At 36.0% G+C, this 20,271-nt stretch overlaps 1 protein-coding gene across 2 annotated transcripts in view; it reads left to right on the top strand.

The window, feature by feature from the left end:
- Nucleotides 1–3,302: 3,302 nt before the first annotated feature.
- Nucleotides 3,303–20,271, top strand: part of LOC102725647 (cysteine-rich secretory protein 2-like) — a 27,476-nt gene continuing 10,507 nt past the window's right edge. The window contains exons 1-5 of one of the 2 annotated variants that reach the window (XM_006727576.3): nucleotides 3,303–3,502; nucleotides 7,206–7,290; nucleotides 10,797–10,867; nucleotides 14,091–14,207; nucleotides 14,990–15,077. In XM_006727576.3, coding sequence (XP_006727639.1) covers nucleotides 10,799–10,867; nucleotides 14,091–14,207; nucleotides 14,990–15,077 — 274 coding nt within the window. In that variant the 5' untranslated portion in view covers nucleotides 3,303–3,502; nucleotides 7,206–7,290; nucleotides 10,797–10,798. The remainder of the gene's footprint in view (nucleotides 3,503–7,205; nucleotides 7,291–10,796; nucleotides 10,868–14,090; nucleotides 14,208–14,989; nucleotides 15,078–20,271) is intronic. The other variant, XM_081827476.1, reaches the window with a different exon arrangement.

Here is a 20,271-nt window from a genome sequence, read left to right as displayed (position 1 = left end):
AAGAAGAAGAAGAAGAAGATAGCAGGAGGGGAAGAATGAAGGGGGGAAATCGGAGGGGGAGATGAACCATGAGAGATGATGGACTCTGAAAAAGCAAACTGAGGGTTCTAGAGGGGAGGGGACTGGGAGGATGGGTTAGCCTGGTGATGGGTATTAAAGAAGGCACCTTCTGCATGGAGTCCTGGGTGTTATACACAATGAATCATGGAACACTACATCAAAAACTAATGATGTAATGTATGGTTATTAACATAACAATAAAAAATTTTAAAAAAGAAAAGAAAAGAAATAAGCCTGGAACAATTAAGTAAAGCCCTCCATAGATGAACAGAACCAAATGATGATAATTTAGTATATAATGTAGGTCATTGTTATATACTGAATTTTATACAAACAGAAAGTAAAAAATTAATACCATAAGAACTTGGAACTTAAAAATACTGATGTTATGGGGTCTTTTGTCATTATGTTATGAAAGGCCCTATGTATTTCCATTTACAAAGATAAAAGACCAAAATAGTCTCCAAAACAAGGTCCAACAGATTACTACTTATTTTAGATCTCTATAGTTCACAAAAATAAGCTTAGCTTTACTCTTAGAGAAGTAATCTTGAAAACTCTAAAGTTGTAAAGAGAATATTTTGGTTAAGAATTGTCAAAGTATTGGGCGCCTGGGTGGCTCAGGTGGTTAAGCGTCTGCCTTCGGCTCAGGTCATGATCCCAGGGTCCTGGGATCGAATCCCACATCGGGCTCCCTGCTGGGCAGGGAGCCTGCTTCTCCCTCTGCCTCTCTCTCTCTCTCTGAATCTCATGAATAAATAAATAAAACATTTAAAAAAAAAAAGAATTGTCAAAGTATTTCATCATGGTTTTTATTTGTATTTCCCTGATGGCTAGTGATGTTGAACATTTTTCATGTGTCTGTGAGCCATTTGTATGTCTTCTTTGGAGAAGTGTCTGTATTGATTGTGAAAAATGTGGATAAATTGTAAAAGAGCTCCAAAGAGTAAATATACAATAGCTAAATTTGAAATAGCAATTCTGTATAAAGCCATGTACACAATTTGAACAGTCTTGAGAAAACATCTTGTACACAGAAAGTGTGTCTTTCCCATCATGAGGAGGATTCCATGGGCAGGGGACCACTCTGGGTTTAAGCATGGCAACAGACATGCCGGCAGGAATAACTGACTCCCCATTGGTTTGTGAGCTTCCTCTTTCCCCTCCCAGGCTGGTGGGTCACGTGTGAACTTGGGCCCTCTTACTGGCCCAAGGTATGGCCAGGAGGAGCGCGAGCAAGGAATTTTTCAATCCATCATCCTGGGAAATTAAAGAATGCCACACTTAAAAGGGCCCTACTGTTGGTAGACAGGTTCCCAGTGGCCTCAGTTAGTCACAGTGAGTTGCCTGTTGAAACCTCTGATTACTGTGGTTAGGGGACCTAACTGATTAAGTGTAGACAGAACTCAGGCAGCTGTTAGGAAAGAATGCCATCCCCGGTCCCACGCCCTCTGCCACGTGACCTTGGACAAGTCCCATAACTCTGTGTGCCTTTGTTTCTCATCTGTAAAATGAAGTAACAGGAGCACTCACCTCATATGGTTGTTAAGAGGGTTTAATGAGCCATTCCACACACAAATTTATGACTATCGCCAAAGTTCTAGGTACTTTTTAAACACAGAGAGAACAGTTTCAAAAGTTTGGATTTCAGATGTTTCTATAGAAAAGGGGCAATCTTGTGAAGCATACAAAAACACAACTCTCCCCAAACAAACAGAGCCATGTGGACAGTTTCTACTCTACCTGAATCTTTCATTAAAGAAGAATCCACTTTTGGAGAAAGTAAAGCTATGAAAAAATTTAGATGATAGAGTCCCAAGGCCCAGATCATGACCCTGGAAGAGAAGGAAACATGGTCAGTGATGTGCTTCAACCATGCGTCACCCTGAAACAATCCCTTGTTTTAACATTCCAGTAACTCTTGACGTCGGTGTACCTGAACTTAAGAGCATACAACTTACATATAGTACAGGGGTTATAAAAGCCACAAAGTACAGCAAACATCCATGGTGGTGGTTTATCTCAAATTACTTGGTGAGTCTTGATAGTGAACAAACCCTAGGCCCAAAGAGCAAACTTCTCCATTGGTCCCATTAACTGCACATAATACCTGAAGCTACCAGCTCCCCATCAGGAATTTCAGGATTTTCTCAAAAACCATATTTCTGAACATTGCTGAACCACTGGGCAGGTCCAGGCACTGAGGAACACTGGTGTACATACCTTGTCCAAAAGCCCTGCCTTACCATTGACCGTCTAAACCAGAATACGGGATCTGAGCCATTGCTCAAGACAGGCTGGCTGATATTCCCTCTGGGGCCCCGCCCCTCAATCACCGCATACTTTGTCAGGACTCTTAATATTATCTGTTAAGAAGAAATCCAGAACCTGAAAATCAGGAAATCAAGAATGAGGTTTTAAAAATGTTTTGGAGCAAAACCCTCCTAAGGAGATGCAAAAAGTGGGAACACCCACACAGCGACTACGTGTAACACACATACAACCAAATTCATTTTTTAAAAGCAGCAAGTTTATCCAATTAGAATCCGAATGCATTGCATTGTCTAATTTAAAGGCCTTAAAATTTTCATATGAAGGGGATAAAATCTTTCTGCCTTAAAATTTTTCAAATCAGAAAACTACAATCTAGATGTGAGAAGTTAGTTTAATGTTGACATAGCTTCATGTTACAGGGCCAACCCTGAAAGGATGCCAAAGTAGGTGTAATTTGCTTTAGAACACAGTAAAATGGGGAGCACCTGGGTGGCTCAGTAGGTTAAGCGTCTGCTTTTGGCTCAGGTCATGATCCCAGGGTCCTGGGATTGAGCCCCGGGTTGAGCTCCCTGCTCGGTGGGGAACCTGCTTCTCCCTTTCCTCCCCGCTTATGCTCTCTCTCTCTCTCTGTAACTCAAATAAATAATGTGTCAACTTATGGACTCATTCTGCATCCTGAGAAATATCCAGAAGAAAGGTATTTGCTTTAAATGAGGAAACATCTTTCCCAGCTCCATAGGAGAAAAAGCTCTGCACAGGGTCTTCAACCTGCTTTCCTCTGGCCCTGGGAAACATTAAATACCCTCTAGCCAAAGTCTACAGAGAATTCACTTCTAGGAACCAAAGGGGCACTTGAGAATAAATGCACAGCAAAGGTGACATCTAAGAACATCACTTGAGCTGAATAAAAGCCATTCAAAAAGAAAAAAAAAAACCATGTGGAGAATCACAAGATATTGCCAAAACTGCAGTTAGACAATCAGCAATGAGACTAGTGGTATGACAAATCCTGTTTCAGACCTGTTGACTTAGATTTACTTGCACAACCATAATTGGCCAAAAACAGGAAATAAATGTAATGCATATATACTGCTCTAAACTTCTTTCTCTCCATCTTCCTTCTTCCTCCAGATAAAGCTGATGCTTCACCTGATTCTGAGAATCAACAGTAAGTAATGTAATTTTTTTAAAGTGAACATTTTATTATGCAATATATTTATGCTTTTTTGGTGTTAAATGATATATTGTAAAAATATCTATGATTTTCAAAACTCTGTTAATAACTTTTATTGAGAGTAATGAGCTTAACTTTTATACTCTTTTTAAGCTAAGAAAGTAACATGTAGCTCTACTATTCCAAATGCACTTTTACCGAATTTAACATTTAAATTAATTTTTACTTTTTATTGTAAAATAAGTAATATATTTTCCATATCTATGACTCTTGGAAAGAATTATACTAGAACTTCCTTTAATAGAAAAATGAAAAACTAAGGATATATATGTCACATATTAAAAATTTTACTAATATTCACATATGTAGATATGTGTTGATAAAGACATTATTAAAACAAGGAGCGGAAGCTATTGCTAATAATTTTAAATCTATCAAAACAAAATTATAACACCAACCTAGAGATAAAAAAATTTTATTAGCAATTATCAGCATAACATACATTTTCCCTCATGAAACTCGAAAATAAGACAAAAGACGGAAGACTTAGAAGTTTTCCGATCAAAAGTTAATCTACACAAGCAGCTACATTTATATGAAGATTTGAATATAGTATCTGCTGAGGATATTTTATATAAGGAAGCAGTTGCCACAAAGAACTTCTTTTGGCAAATAAGAAGTGATACCTAATAATATACAAGGAGTTATTTACCCTGCAGAGGGAAGATTTTACTTTCAAAGTATTTTATTAATGTTCTTCTTTATGGCTAAATGCCATCCAGGGAGCTCAGGGAGGATTTATACTGTTGCCAGAGAAGATCTGGTGTTGTGTCTTCTGCCAGTTAAAAACAAAAGCTACATCTGCCTGAATGACTCACCCTTTGGAGGAGCATCAAAGGAAATTAAAGCAAAGACAAGTTGCAAAGCCAGGAGCTATTCCATAATGTTGGGTAGTAAGGTCAGTTGGTGCCCCTGAACTGAGCTCAGATTTGTAAGAGGAAGAGGTAAATTAGGAGGAAGAGTGTCAGACCTCTAAAGTAAGGTCTAAATCAGACTGTGCTAAAAATTCCAGTAATGCTGTTTAGTAAATTCAAGTAAGGGGCAAGAAATCATATGTGGAAATAAAAAGAAAACAGAAGGAAGATTAAATATGACATCTAAAGTCTGAAAAGACTGCATCAAATACTGCTCTGTAGTGATTGATACATAGCTGTGTGGGTACCCATAATGCATACATTATACACATATGTGTTGATGCTTTTATTTTTTAAAGATTTTATTTATTTATTTATTTATTATTGATTGATTGATTGAGAGTGGGAGGAGGGGCAGAGGGAGAGGGAGACACTCTCAAGCAGACTCTGGGCTGAGCGTAGAGCTGGACACCGGAGGGCTAGATCCCACTACCCTGAGACCATGACCCCAGCCAAATACAAGAGTAGGACACTTAATTGACTAAGCCATCTAGATGCCCCTGTGTTGATGCTTTTAATGGTATTTTTTTCTGGCCTGATTGTTTGAAACATTTACATTCCCTCCTTTCAGGTACTAGGGCATTGAGGCCAAACTGTCTGGCCTTATCCCTGGGTTCTTTTGCATGCAAGCACATGGCATTTCATTATTAAATATCTGATCCTGGGACTGCAGATCTGTAAAGTGGGGCATTGAGTAATATTATGTACTCTCTAGATTGTTAAGAGGTTTTTTTTTTCCATTTTTTAAATTTTTTTATTCTTATGTTAATCCCCATACATTACATCATTAGTTTTAGATGAAGTGTTCCATGATTCATTGTTTGTGCATAACACCCAGTGCTCCATGAAGAATGTGCCCTCCTCAATACCCACCACCAGGCTAACCCATCCTCCCACCCTCCTCCCCTCTAGAACCCTCAGTTTGTTTTTCAGAGTCCATCATCTCTCATGGTTCGTCTACCCCTCCGATTTCCCCCACTTCATTCTTCCCCTCCCGCTACCTTCTTCTTCTTCTTCTTTTTTTTTTCTTATAGATTGTTAAGAGTTTTAATGAGCCCGTAAAGAGTGACACAGTGCTTCACACAAAACCCAGAATAACCATATGATGGCATTATTATTTGGCTCACTTAAAGGCAAAGGGATATGGCCCCGAAAACTTGCATGTAAAGCATTTTATTTATTTATAAATTTAATCCCTCTACATTCACCTTTATAGGTTATGCTTAAGAAGGATCTGGTTTTAATTTTCCCCACATAGCAAGGTAATTTTCCCAAAACTATATACTAGACAATCTGTTCTTCCTCTAACGCTTTTTTATGCTACCTTGTTTGGTCTGTCTCTTATTAAATTTTCTATTTACCTTCATTGGCCCATTTATCCATTCCTAATATAATACTCAAATTTTGTCAACACAAGTTTGAAGCCTATTTTAATAACTAATATGAAAAGATACCCAAATTAATCCTTCTCATAAAAGGTATATTCAGTTATTCATGGGCCAATCAGAATTTTTATTGGAGTTATAAAGAATTTTCATATTAATTTAATTAGGATTGATACCTTTATTGTATTAACACATACCATTTAAAAGCATGAAAATCTCTCAACTTATGTATATCTTCTTTTATGCCCTTTACTAGGGTTTTAAAATTGTCTCCAAAAAAAGATTTTTTATTCTTGGTTATTTCATAAATAAACTATATTTTTTGTACTATTGTGAGTTTTATGTTTTCTTTTTAATCTTATTTTCTAGTTGAGTGTTGCTAGTATATGGCAATGGTATTTTTTATAAACTGGTATTACATCTTGCAAACTTTTTTTTTTTAAGATTTATTTATTTATTTATTTGACAGAGAGAGAGAGAGACACAGCGAGAGAGGGAACATAAGCAGGGGGAGTGGGAGAGGGAGAAGCAGGCCTCCTGCTGAGCAGGGAGCCTGATGTGGGGCTCGATCCCAGGATCCTGGGATCATGACCTGAGCTGAAGGCAGACGCTTAACGACTGAGCCACCCAGGCACCCCAGATCTTGCAAATTTTTGCTTATGGTGTATTCTCTAGGTAAATGGCCATATCATTTTAAAATAACACTAATATTATCTCTTCCTTTATGAGACTTATAAATATGTATTTTTTTCTTTTCTTCATATTGGAGAGATCAGGACCTCTCCAATATGATGTTGAACAGTACCAGTGACATTGGTCATTCTTTTTTTGTTCTCAATATTAAATGAATGCACCTAGAGTTTCTCCAAAAACTATATTTGCTAGAGATATTTGGTTATATTGCCATTATCAAATTAATAATCTCTACTCTCCTTTTTCTTATTTTTAACTATAATAGGGGTTGAATTTCACAACATATTTTGCCACATGATTTTTCTTTATCCATTAATGTGATGAATATGACCAATAAATATTCTAATTTTGAATTATTCTTTTTTAAAATTTTGAATTATTCTTACAGCCCTGATATAAAATTTACTTGATCATAAAAATCCTTGTTTCCATAAAATAGACTTATCAGGCAAGGTATGCCTGTATAATTTTTGTGAATATATGTTTTTCATTAATTAATAAGCAAAGAAATTAATATCAAAGGCATAAAGGGAATACTATCAAAGGATAATGAGGTTATTAATGAGGAGCCCATCCTGACAAGACTTATGGGAAAAAAAAAAAAAGGATTATTTAATGGATGATGTACCAGGTTGTGTTCCTCAGGTAACAAAATCTGAGACACAAGAAGCTGAAGAATACGAGCTCAATTCCCTAGGAAGGAAGGGGAGAGAAGCAAGATTCCTTCAAGGTGAGGTGAACTGTGGTGTAGTCCTATGGGAGGCTTCAGCCAATCAACTGAAGTGTCTGTGAGCTGAGAGATTTCTGCTGGCAATGCTCCCAGCAGAGGGCACAAGCATCCCAAATGGTAATATAAATAGTAATGTTAATGCTAAGACAGTATGTCTTAATGTATGTTTATGGTGATTTTTTTCATATTTTCAAATTGCTCTAACATTACTTATCTCATTCACAAGAACCATATGAAGTAATCCTATGTCACCATACTCTAACTTGATAAAGATTTTCAATTTCATATATCTCATTAAAGATAAAGCTGAATAAAACAGAATTAGTGACAACAACAAAAGCCCAGGCTTCTTAACACCTGTAGGGCACTCTTTCCATTCTCACAATACCAGGTGCCAAGTTTAGGTGTTCAGGTTTTCTCAATATGGACCCAGGCATCTCTGAGAAACAAAAATGGCTTTTTTGGACACTAGGTTTATGTATTTGTTTTAGATATAATTAAGTTAATTTTTCTTTCCATATTTTTTCTTTTTCAGTTTTTCATTTTATTCTCCCACATCTTCCTCTGTTCTATGTAAAAATTACATATAAACAAAATCAAACTTTTCTTATTGTTATAAGTGATATTATAATGATGTGGAAGAGTTTAAATTTCCAAAACATTGTAGAAACACCTGTATAATTTGTATCCCTTATAGAACCCTTATAGGAATATGTTGTCAATTTTGTGAAAAATAACTCATTAGGATGCCAATAAAATTCTCCATTATTTCAACAAAGTTACATATATAAAGGTTATCATATCAACATTTTAAACACAAGATGGATATCCTAAGAAAATATTATTTGAGCTAAGTTTTATGAGCTTTATTTTATATTTGAGGAACAACAGAAAAGGATTGACTTAAGTGTTAACACTGTGTTAATTTTTTTTTCTAATTTTCTCAAATGTGTTTAGTAACCTACCAGCAATTTAACAGCCACAAAAATATTTATAGCAATGCATGACTTTTTTTATCAAGACAGAAAATTCATTAAATGCTTTCATTCTTACCTGGAAACCCATGCCCCAAAAAGTATAATAGAGTTTAGTGGGAAATGGATATTGAGGTTAAGAGAAATCTTGGGTTCTGTCCTAGCCATACACTACCTAGCAATGATACCGTCAGGAGGTCACTTAATACCTCTGTGCCTCTGTTCTTCTCTTACATGATCACCATAATGCCTAAACTGTTAGCTACACCAGGTTGCAAAAAAACAACTAATAGGTTTGACAAAATCAGAGCACTTTCCCAAGAGTTGATAATCTTTTTGCAATAAAGGGCTTTTCTTTTTCTGATTACTGTAATTACAGTACTACAGATTCATTTTAGAAAATTCAGAAAAGGATGTCTCACCACATGAAGATAAACTCATGCTCTTGTATTTCTGTTTAATCTCATTTGTTCTTTGCCTGGCTTTTTGTCTGATTGTTAGTTTTGTGAGAGAAGGGGATGAGGGGACTAGGTCCTGCTTCTGTTACTGTTCTCTAGGAGAATAATAATGTAAGCATTCTCAGATCTCCCTACACATCAAGGTTGTCAGTATCACTATGCAATAAAATTTCTTCTGTTACTTTATCTTAAAACTGGTCTAATATACCTATGTCATAGTTTTGTCATATATCCATGAGAAAAGCAAAGCTCATTGAGATATGGATGCTGGATGGTAATCAGAGGTAACCCAATCTCTCAGTGTCTTTTTATTTTTTTTTGAAAGAGAGAGAGAGTTCACAGAGGAATAGTGAGAGGGAGTAGCAGACTCCCTGCTGAGCAGAGAGCCTGATGGCAGGGACTCAATCTCAGGACCCCAGATCATGACCCCAGCGGAAGGCAGACACTTAACCAACTGAGCCACCCAGGCGCTCCAATCTCTCAGTGTCTTGCTCACACATGTGCACCTGAATGCAGATCTGTAGCTTCAGAAGATTTCAAATTAGCACATTTTATGGACCTTCAGATTCACTCAAAAATAACCTAACCCTCAAATACCAAATTTGGGAATGTGTGTGACGCTGCTTGGGCTGCCGTAACAAAATACTGCAGACTGGGTGGTGTGAACAACAGAAATTTATTTTCTCACAGTTTTGAAGGTTCAAAGTCTGAAACCAAGGTGACAGTATGGTCAGTTTCTGGTGAGGTTTCTCTTCTTGGCTTGCGAACAGCTACCTTCTCACTGTGTTCTCACATGGTATCTTCCTGTATATATGGAGAAGAGAGAGAGAGGACTCTCTGGTGTCTCTCCTGATATGTACACTAATCCTGTTGGATCAGGGTTCATTCTTATGACCTCATTTAATCTTAATTACTTCCTTAGAAACCCAATTACAAATGCAGCCACACTGGGGACTAGGGCTTCAACATATGAATTTTGGGAGGGCACAAACATTCATCCATAAAGGAAGATAAGGATTTCCCATATGCTGTGTTTTTAACTTTGAAGCATAAGCATTGTTTTTGTTAGAACACCATTGGAGACATCATTGCTATGTCTAATACACTCTAACAAGAGGATATATTCTAATTTATTTGAACATTTTATCTCCCTACAATTAAGCATTAATACATTATAATATTTTTATCCTTATAAATATTAATGTAATGAAAATGTATGCCTAAAATTTTTCCAGTATATATTATTATTTCCTCAGAATTCCAAGAAGTTAAATTAGTGAGGCAAGGATGTGAACCTATTAAGGGTATTGATACAGATTGGGTGGGTAATCTAATTTTAAAAGTGAGAAATCTACCTTCTGTTTTTAGAACCAGAAGGAGAATATTGCCTTTGGGGGGGGGGGTGGAGGAATTTAATGCATTGTAATAAAGGACAAGGTTTGAATGGGAATGAATGAGGACACTGGCTGCCTGGGTGTAGCTGAAAGAGTGGTTGAAAGTATTAAAGAAAAGCATTTACTTCTTAGTGGACTTACCTATGGTTCTAGGAATGTTAAGTATATGAGCCAGACTCATGGCAGGTAAGAAATGGCAAATGATCATTAGTAATTTGAAAAGATCTTGATGAGGGTATATTTATAAAGGATTAAGAAGAGTTTAAGGAAACCAGCAAAAACTAATACAGGAGCACCCCAGTATTACTAACAGTTGGGAGCTATGAATGGGCAATGTGAAGAACCCATTCCTAGAACCAGAGAGTAGCTACATAGACAAGAATGTGGAACTAGAGTGAAAATGGGTAGTATATACTTAGCATTTATAGGTGTACTTCAAAATCTTCAATCAAGTACTTCCTTTTGTTCTTTAGGTCCCCATTGGAGGGTTGCTTCTTGGTGAATCCATTATCATTCTAGTGGCATCATGTAACAAATCTTCTCTTGTTATATTACTAATGAATTTGGAACAACTGAAATCACTACATTATTTTGTTTTATTTTTCCTCCTGTATTCCTCAGAAGTTCATACACTAAACAATCCAATGTCGGTCTTTGTTCCCTTTGTTTTGTTTTCCCAGCAATGGCCTTATTCCTGGAGTTGCTGTTCCTGGCTCTTGTGTTGCTTCCATTCTTTCCTGCAAATGGACAGGTATGATGGTGGTTGAAATTATCTTCAGAACAACTGAAGCAACTTATAAACAGAAATCTATTAGATCAATTTTCAAAAGTGAAAAGGAGTAGAGAGTCTGGTACATCACAAAGTACTCATTGGTTGCTCAAGTAGTTAACACAATTAAGTCTAAGGCTGTGGTGACCAGTATTGTAGCCTCTAGCCACATGAGGGTATTGAACACTGGAGATACAGATGGTCAGAATTGAGATCTGCATAATTACATAGCAGAATTCAAGACTTAGTAAAAAAGGAAGGTAAAATATTTCATTAATAATTTTAATATTGATTGCATGATGAAAACATAGTATTTTGAAACAATTAGATAAATAGGTATATTATAAATATCAATTTAATCTGTTTATTTTTTCTTTTTCAAAGTGGCCACCCAGAAATTAAAATTACCTTTGATGCTATCATTATATTTCTATTGACAGCAATAGTCTACAGGTTTAAAAGCTAATGAAACTCACCCTGTCCAAAGATCTTTACTGATTTCCTTATATTTAATTCATTACAATGTGATCCTCACAGAAAATTAGCAATATATTTATATAATCGCAAATTAGCAAAACTTCTTCACATACATCACCACATTTATTTTCATAGTCAATGTGTAAGAATAATAATACCTATTTTTTAAGTTAAAAAAGAAACTTTAGTAAAGAGATTAAGTATTTGGATTTTTTCATGGTCTTACAATTAATATATAAAGAATAAGATGCTCTAATTATTTCTAATATGCTGCTTTACTTTAATAATCCTAAGAACAGGATCAATGATTCTCTTAAATGTTTGGTGGGTAGGTGTCTATATAAGGTGTCTATCTTCTGATCAGAAAAACTCTGAATGTGAAGTTTGGTCATTGCTGTCTATTTCCACATTCTCCTTTAACTCTGAACATACAAGAATAGCTAGGACTCCACAGATCAGAGTTCAGGCAATAGGTCAAAACTCATGTGGCATTCAGAAATATAGTCATTATGTTACCATAATTAATTTTCAATCTGAAGACAATTTATTTATCACCTGGGTCTTATTCAAAAAGTTTGTTGCCTTCCCAATCTCTTTCCTAAAGATTTTTTAAAAATTTTATTTATTTATTTGAGAGAGAGAGCAAGAGAGAGAGAGAGAGAGAGCACCAGCTGGGGGAGGGAGGCAGAGGGAGAAGCAGACTCCCCGCTGATCAGGGAGCCCAATTGCAAGGGAGATCAATCTTAGGACCCTGGGATCATTACCTGAGACAAAGGCAGACACTTACCCAACTGAGCCATGCAGGAGTCCCCTAAAGATTTTTTTTCATGGTCCTTTCCAATCCCCAGTTATCTCTCTGGTCCATCTCCTGGTCTTCATTATAAAATTATTTAAAAGAGAGCTATATTTTGCTCTTTTGCACTGCTAAATGTTTGCTGATCAGATTTTCTACATACCTTCTGCCTAGTATGGTTTTTTCTGCACCTTCTCAATAGAAAACACTATTCATCCTTTATAACCTCAATCCAGACAATCTTTTGCAAAGCTTTCCTAACCTGAATAAGAATTGATCCCTTGTTTTTTATACATCTAGCAGAATCCACCTATCTTCAGTTATCATGTGGTATTGTTATTATTCATGTCATATAGTTTACCGAAATAAATTTCTTTTTTAAGATTTGATTTAATCATTTGAGAGAGAGAGAGAGAGTGACAGTGCACAAACAGGGAGGGGTAAAAGAAGAGGGAGAAAGAATCGAAATAAATTCCTGAAGGATAGATAGATACCTTTTTAGATCCATTTTATGCTCAACACTCTTCATATTCCCTGTCACCTAATAAAAGCTTTCTTGAAACTCATTAAAAAACAGCAAAGACATGTCTTCAGTAGGATTTGTATCTACAAAAGATAGGATAAGAAGGAGGAAATAATTATTTCTTTCTCAGGGACCAAATTTTGATGTGTTTTGAAATGAAATTCTATGAAGCAGGTTTTTGAGAGTCAATAGGAAATATCCAAGGATGTTATTTTATTTCACATGTGCATCCTTTCTAGCTTAGGCATTAGTAGCTGGGAATGTACCAAATCTGTGAGTACAATGAAATTCACTAAAAAAAAAAAAAAGAAAGAAAGAAAAGAAAAGAAATTCATTATTGGTTCCTGTCCTTAGGAGCATAAAGCAAGTAGGAGAATGGATGCATAAATTAATAATGGCAATAAATATGGTTAAACCTAAGTTTGCACTATTTGGAGGGCTTTGAGCAACCTCAGTATTGGGAGAAGAGAGAATAACTTACCCCAATGTGTCAGATAAAATCAACAAAGAGTCCTGTCTATTTAGACTTAGATTTTAAACTCTTGGTCATGTTCATACAACATAACACTCATGTGTAATTTTAAGTCATCAAATATCTCAGACCTTGTGAGAACAATTCACACACCCCACTCTACCTCCAGGGTAGACATCTCCCCCCTGCCACACACACAATGATAAAATATACCAAAAATTTCAGCAGCTGATTTAATACTTTATTCTGTTACTAAAAAGGAACAGAGTCAGCAATGGCCCATTAACTGGATGATTTTGTTCCCTCTAAATGGCCTTGGAAATTTTTTAATATTGCAAGAGTACCTTTTGAGTGATGCCATGAAATCAGCTCATATAATAAAATAGATCATAATGTCTATCATAATAGGAAGAATAATTTTATTAGCACGGAAAGCACTTTGAACCTGAACATCCCTTCCCTAGATACATTTTAAATACATTATTTCTCTAAATACAGACCATATCAGGTCAAACTTTCCTTAAAGTCTAGGATGAATCTTGAGGTCTACTCTCATCCCACCTGCTGCAGCCTGATCAAATGTGAATGAATATGTCTTAATGTTTCTATTGTGTACCTCTATGGTTATAAAATATTATCACTCATATGGCTAGAAAAGGCACAGTAAGAATTCCCTTGAAACTAGAAATTGGCATCTGTGGCCTCAGAGGAGATTTTAATTTGTCATGCCATGAATTTCATCCTCCTTCTCAAAGCTTCAAATTACTTTTTTCCTATCTGTCATAGCTTTGGCTCAGGTTCATTGGCAATGCTTAACAACTAATATTGATTTGAACTGAATGCTCTTTAAAATGATCTTTGTGCCCTCGACTGTTTATTCACTCTTAAATGCAATTTTAACAAATGTTAAGAAGATAACCCTAATTTTATCTCCCTTTAGGATCCATCCTTTACTGCTTTGCTAACCACTCGAAAGCAAGTCCAAAAAGAGATTGTAAATAAACACAATGAACTAAGGAAATCAGTCTCTCCACCTGCCAGCAACATGCTAAAGATGGTAAGAGGTAGTGATAAATGGTGTGAATCAGCAGTGATAAGAGCAGGGAGCTGGTAACTGGCATCTCTTAAGAACTTTGTTTTGCTTCCATTCTGCTATTTCATTTGAGCTGTATTATGGGCAGGGCAAAAATTAATTTTCCTTTATAATGGTTAAATAATCTAGCAAGGGTGTGGGGCTATTAAGTCGGGAAGGCAAAATTAGAAGCCAAATCTTCAGACATCAAATGTGAAGCCATTGCACTTTTTGTTCGCTATCTGCCCTAGTCTAAAATAAAGGAGTCCACTTTCCTTCAAAATCAGTGCCATTTAGGGTTAATAATAGTTCACTTTCCAAGACACAATCCATAAATGCTAGATATCTCCCATTTGAGTGCAGTGGGCTACAAGTGGAACTGGGAATAAACTAGGCTAGTTTATTACTATTGAAATATAATTTAGAGACTTCACATATTGATGAGTGCTTAGACTAGCACTATTACTAAAAAACCTAGGTGTGGCTCCTGTGTTATCATAAATTGTCAGATACTGTTTTGGATATTTCTGTCAGTAGACACATCATTTATGAACTTCTCTTCATGTGGAAATTGGCACTGGAGCAGATAAACACACACACACACACACACACACACCCCTAACAAAAGATCTTATCATACCAATGACAATGAATATATCTATAGAAGTTTTAAAGTAGTGCGAATCAACCTACCAATCAGATTATAAAGCATATGTTTCACTGGAGTTGAATCTTTAAGTGTATTTTTTTTTTCTTGTGACATTTAGGAATGGAACCGAGAAGCAGCAGCAAATGCCCAAAAGTGGGCAAACAAGTGCACTTTAAAACACAGCATGCCAGAGGACCGAAAAACCAGTATGTAAATGAGTATTTTTTGAATAAATGAACAAATAAAATAATATTGGAAAAATCAAATAGAATGGAACATTCTGGGATGTTTTAGAAGACTTAGTGAATAAATGTTGCTTATACTGCTCTATTTAAAATCAAGCTATCTGTAGAAGGAGAGAGAATTATAAGTATCATTTTGTGCTTGTTGACTGTTTATGGTATGCAAATAATTTCTGAACCAATACTTCATTTGTTCCTCTCAACTAGCTCATGAATCAACACGTCATGTATCATCACTTCTCCAGCTTCAAAGATTAGGGACATAGGAGAAATGACCTAGGAGCACATCCTGAAGTTGTGTCATGTACTGGAAAGTTAACCAGGCTTATTGATTTATTTTTTAATCTTTTATTTAAATTCAATTTAATTAATATATACTATATTATTAGTTCCAGAGGTGGAATTCAGTGATTCATCAGTTGCATACAATACCCAGTGTTCATTATATCATGTGCCCTCCTTAATGTCCATCACCCAGTTACCCCATCCCCCCACCACCTTCCCTCCAGCAACCCTGAGTTTGTTTCCTAGAGTTAAGAGTCTCTTATGGTTTGCTTCCCTCTGTGTTTTCATCTTATGTTATTTTCCTTCCTTTCCCCTATGTTTATCTGTTTTGTTTCTTAAATTCCACATATGAGTGATATATATGTATATATATAGGATATATAGATATATAGAATATATATATATAGGAATATTACTCAGCCATCAAAAAGAATGAAATCTTGCCATTTGCAATGATATGGATGGAACTAGAGGGTATTATACTTAGTGAAATAAGCCAGTCAGAGAAAGACAGGCTTATTGATTCCTAATCCACTGCCCTTTTTCTATATTGTGTTGCTGTTTGGTGTTTAAATATCTCTTTTTTTATGTTTATAAATATACTGAATTATGTGAATAGTTCCTGAATTTTGCTGTAAAAATACTTAAACTTTTAATATCATCATGAATATTTTGTGTATGTTCACTCAGTTTTTACTTTTTGATAATAGTCAAGTAGTTTGCATAGACTGTGTACCTATAAAGCATAGAATAATATATCACATGCAAAAAACTATAAAAGTTTCAAGAATTATAAAAATTATGAGAGAAAACTTTTATGCATAAACTTTACATAAAATATTTATTTACATTATCAAGCATGAAAGGCAAACTCAGTTTGAAAGTAGTGAATAATTACCTATAATTTCAGTAGAATTATTATTTATATTGTTGATATTAACATTATAATGAAATTATGAAGAGAGATAACTGCATTCAGTAGAAGATTAAAACAAATGGTCTTAAGATCAAATTATGTTAGATTCTGAGTTTCTTTCCTTCCATATTAAAGAAGATATCCAAGAAGATTTTATACTCTCTTGAAGCAGCATGTAGACATAATATTTCAAGCCACCAAAATGCAAATATTATGTGAGAGCTGAAAAGATAGGCAAATGTTTCTGGGCTGCAAGACATTTATTAATGTTTTTATTTTTTTATTTTTTATTTTTTATTCTTATTTTTTAATTAATTTTATTGTAACAACAATGCTTTTTTAAAAATTCTATTGTAGTAAGAATACTTAACATGAGACCTACACTCTTGACCAATTTTTAAATATATTATACAATATTGTTGACTACATGTACATGTTGTATAGCAGATATCTAGAACTTATTCACCTTGCTTACCTGAAATTCATTGATTAGTAAGTCCCCATTTCTCCTTTCCCTCATCCCCAGCTGCCACCATTGCACTCTTTGATTCTGTGAATTTGATTCTTTTAGATATTTCACATAAATGGACTCGTTTAGTAGTCTTTCTGTGACTGGTATATTTTGCTTAGCATCACGTTCTCAAGTTTCACCCATGTTATCACATGTTGCAAAACTTCCCTCTTTTTTTAAAGATGAATGATATTCATCATATATATATATATATGTCATCTTGTCATCCGTTCACCTGTCCATGGACATTTAGGTTGTTTCCAAATGTTGCCTATTATGACTAGTGCTGCAACGAACATGAGTGTACTAATATCTCTTCAAGATGCTGATTTCAATTCTTTTGGATAAATACTCAGAAGTGTTATTGCTGGATCATTTTGTAGCTCTACTTTCAATTTTTTTGAGGAACCTCCATACTGTTTTCCACAGCAGCTACACTATTTTTTCATTCTCACCAGCAGTGTACATGATTCCGATTTCTCTACATCCTCACCATTACTTGTTGTCTTTTTTTTTTTCTTTTTGGTAATAGACATCAAAACAGATGTAAGGTGATATCTCATTGTGATTTTAATGTACATTTCCCTGATGATTAGTAATGTTGAGCTCCTTTTCACATACCTGTTGGTCATCTGTATGTCTTCTTTGGAAAAATGCCTGTTCAAATCTTCTGCCCATTTTTTGAGCAGAAGAGATGAACAGGTATTTTTACAAAGAAGACCTACAGGTGGCCAGCACTGACATGAAAAGATGTTCAAAATCACTCATCACCAGGGAAATGCAAATCAAAACTACAATGAGGTATCACCTCACACTTATCAGCATGGCTAAAATTAAAAAAAAAACAAACAATAAACAACAACTGTTGGAGAGGATGTGGAGAAAAAGGAACCCTCATGCACTGTTCGTGGGAGTGCAAACTGATGCTACCACTGTGGAAGACAGTACGGAGGTCCTTGAAAAAGTTAAAAATAGAACTATCTTGCAATCCAGTAATTATGCTACTGGCTGTTAACCCCAAAACTACAAAAACACTAATTCAAAGGGATACAGACACCCCTATGTTTACAACAGCATTATTTATAATAGCCAAATTATGGAAGCAGCCCAAGTGTCCACTGATAAATGAATGGATAGAGATGTGTATACACATATGTATATATATATATATATATATATGATGCAATATTATTCAGCCATAAAAAAGGAAATTTTGTCATTTGGAACAACATGGATGGAGCTAGAGAGTATAAGGCTAGGTAAAATAAGTCAGAGAAAAACAAATATTATATGATTTCACTCATATGTGGAATTTGAGAAACAAAACAACTGAGAGAAAAGAAAGAGAGAGAGACAAACCAAGAAAATTACTCAACATAGAGAACAAACTGATGGTTACTAGAGGGGAGGTGGGTGGGAGGATGGGTGAAATAGGTGATGGGGATTAAGGAGTGCACTTGTGATGAGCACAGAGTGATATATAAAATTGTTGAATAACTATATTGTACACCTGAAACTAATATAACACTGTATGTTAACTGTATTGGAATTAATAAAATAAAATAAAATAAATTAAAATGCTAAATAAAAAGTGGTAAATAAAAAATATTCAGAAAGGGCGCCTGGGTGGCTCAGTTGGTTAAGCGACTGCCTTTGGCTCAGGTCATGGTCCTGGAGTCCCTGGGTCGAGTCCCGCATCAGGCTCCCTGCTCGGCAGGGAGTCTGCTTCTCCCTCTGACCCTCCCCCCTCTCATGTGCTCTCTCTCATTCTCTCTCTCTCAAATAAATAAATAAAATCTTTAAAAAAAATGTTCAGAAAAAACAAAACAAAACCAAATCTGCCCATTTTTAAATAGGGATAATTTTAGCTATTGGGTTGTATGAGTTCTTTATATACTTTGAAAATTAACTCCTTATCAATTATAAGCTATGCAAATGTTTTCACCCATTCCATAAGTTGCCTTTTCACTTTGTTGATTGTTTCTTTTGTTGTGGAGAAACTTTTTAGCTTTATTCAGTCCCACTTATTTATTTTTGCTTTTGTTGCTTATACTTTTAGTGTCCTATCCAGGAAAGAATTGCTAAGACCAATGTCAAAAAGGTTTTTCTGTATGTTTTCTTGTAGGAAGTTGTCGGTTTCAGGTCTATGTTTAAATCTTTAATCTGTTTTGAGTTAATTTTTGTGAGTGTTTTAAGATAGGGGTCTAAATTAACTCTTCTCCGTGTGGCTGTGCAATTTTTTCATCACCACTCTTTGAAGAGAATATTTTTTGCCCATTGAGAAGAATTAATATTGTTAAAATGTCCATGTGACCCAAAGCCATTTATATACCCATTGGTCAGTTGTACATCTTCCTTGGAGAAATGTCTATTAAAGTTCATTGTGATAAAAAAAGATCTGTAGTCAATTCCTCAGGCAGCCCCCTGAAAAAGATAGATCTTTGGGCATTTCATCTAACTCTTTCAGCTGAAACTTGGGTTTTTTATCTGTTCACTCTGTGCTGAACTAGGAAGGGAAGCTGTGGCAACTATGAACCCAAATCTCTATCTATTCTCATTTGCCCCAGGCAGCTAGATTATGCTGGATCTTATTAGCATTCTCAGAGAGGAAAGTCAGAAGCCAGTCTTTGGGGCAGCCTCTGGAAAATTTGTGGCATTTGATACCCAGACCAAATCTGTCCCACTCCAGGGAGAAACAGGCAGCAGTGGTGTTAGTCAGCTTGCTCTGTGCTGAGCTGGGGAGAAGAGCCATGGCATCTACCAATCCAAACCACCATCTCTGCTGTCCTCCAGGGGGCAACACTGCGAAAAACATCAGAGCTCCAAGACTGGCAAGACAGAAGTCAGTTCTCTAGGGACCCCTGGAGAAATTGGAGCGTTGGATACACTGATCAATTCTTTGCTTCCCCAGGAGGAAGCTGAGAACTAAGATTTTTCATTTGCTTGCTCTGTGCTGAGTCAAGGGGAGGAGATATGGTATCTACCAGCTCAAGCCACCATCTCCATTCTCCTACAGATGGCTAGCCTGTGCCTGACTGTCAGAGCTCCAAGACTACCAAGACAGAAGCCAGCCATCTGGGGAGTTTCCATAGGGAAGGTTGGGATGCTGGACACAAGAACCAACTCCTTCCTTCCTCTGGGAGAAGTTGGGGGTTAGGGGATCTTTTCCTGATCATATGGCAGGCACTGTGCTGAGGGTAAGCATTCTAGCAAGAGAGTGTCCCAGTTTCACTACAGAATTCAGTGAGTCAGGGTTCATATTCTCCCAGGGTCTAGGAGCCTTTCACTTAGTTTTGGATTTCCCACCAAGGCAATTTTTTGGAAATTGTTGCTGGATCAGTGTGTTTGTTAAGGGAAAGAGAGTCCAAGGCTCCCTACTCCACCGTCTTGCTGATGTCACCTTCGGCAAGGCTCTTCTTGCCTAATTCTAAAGGAGGAAGATTTGG

The sequence above is a fragment of the Leptonychotes weddellii genome, chromosome 8 (assembly GCF_054177405.1).
Source record: "Leptonychotes weddellii isolate Sample4059 chromosome 8, ASM5417740v2, whole genome shotgun sequence".
NCBI classification, from domain to species: domain Eukaryota; kingdom Metazoa; phylum Chordata; class Mammalia; order Carnivora; family Phocidae; genus Leptonychotes; species Leptonychotes weddellii.
Note: the sequence above shows the minus strand (reverse complement) of the source record. Positions and strands in the feature narration are given on the sequence as shown.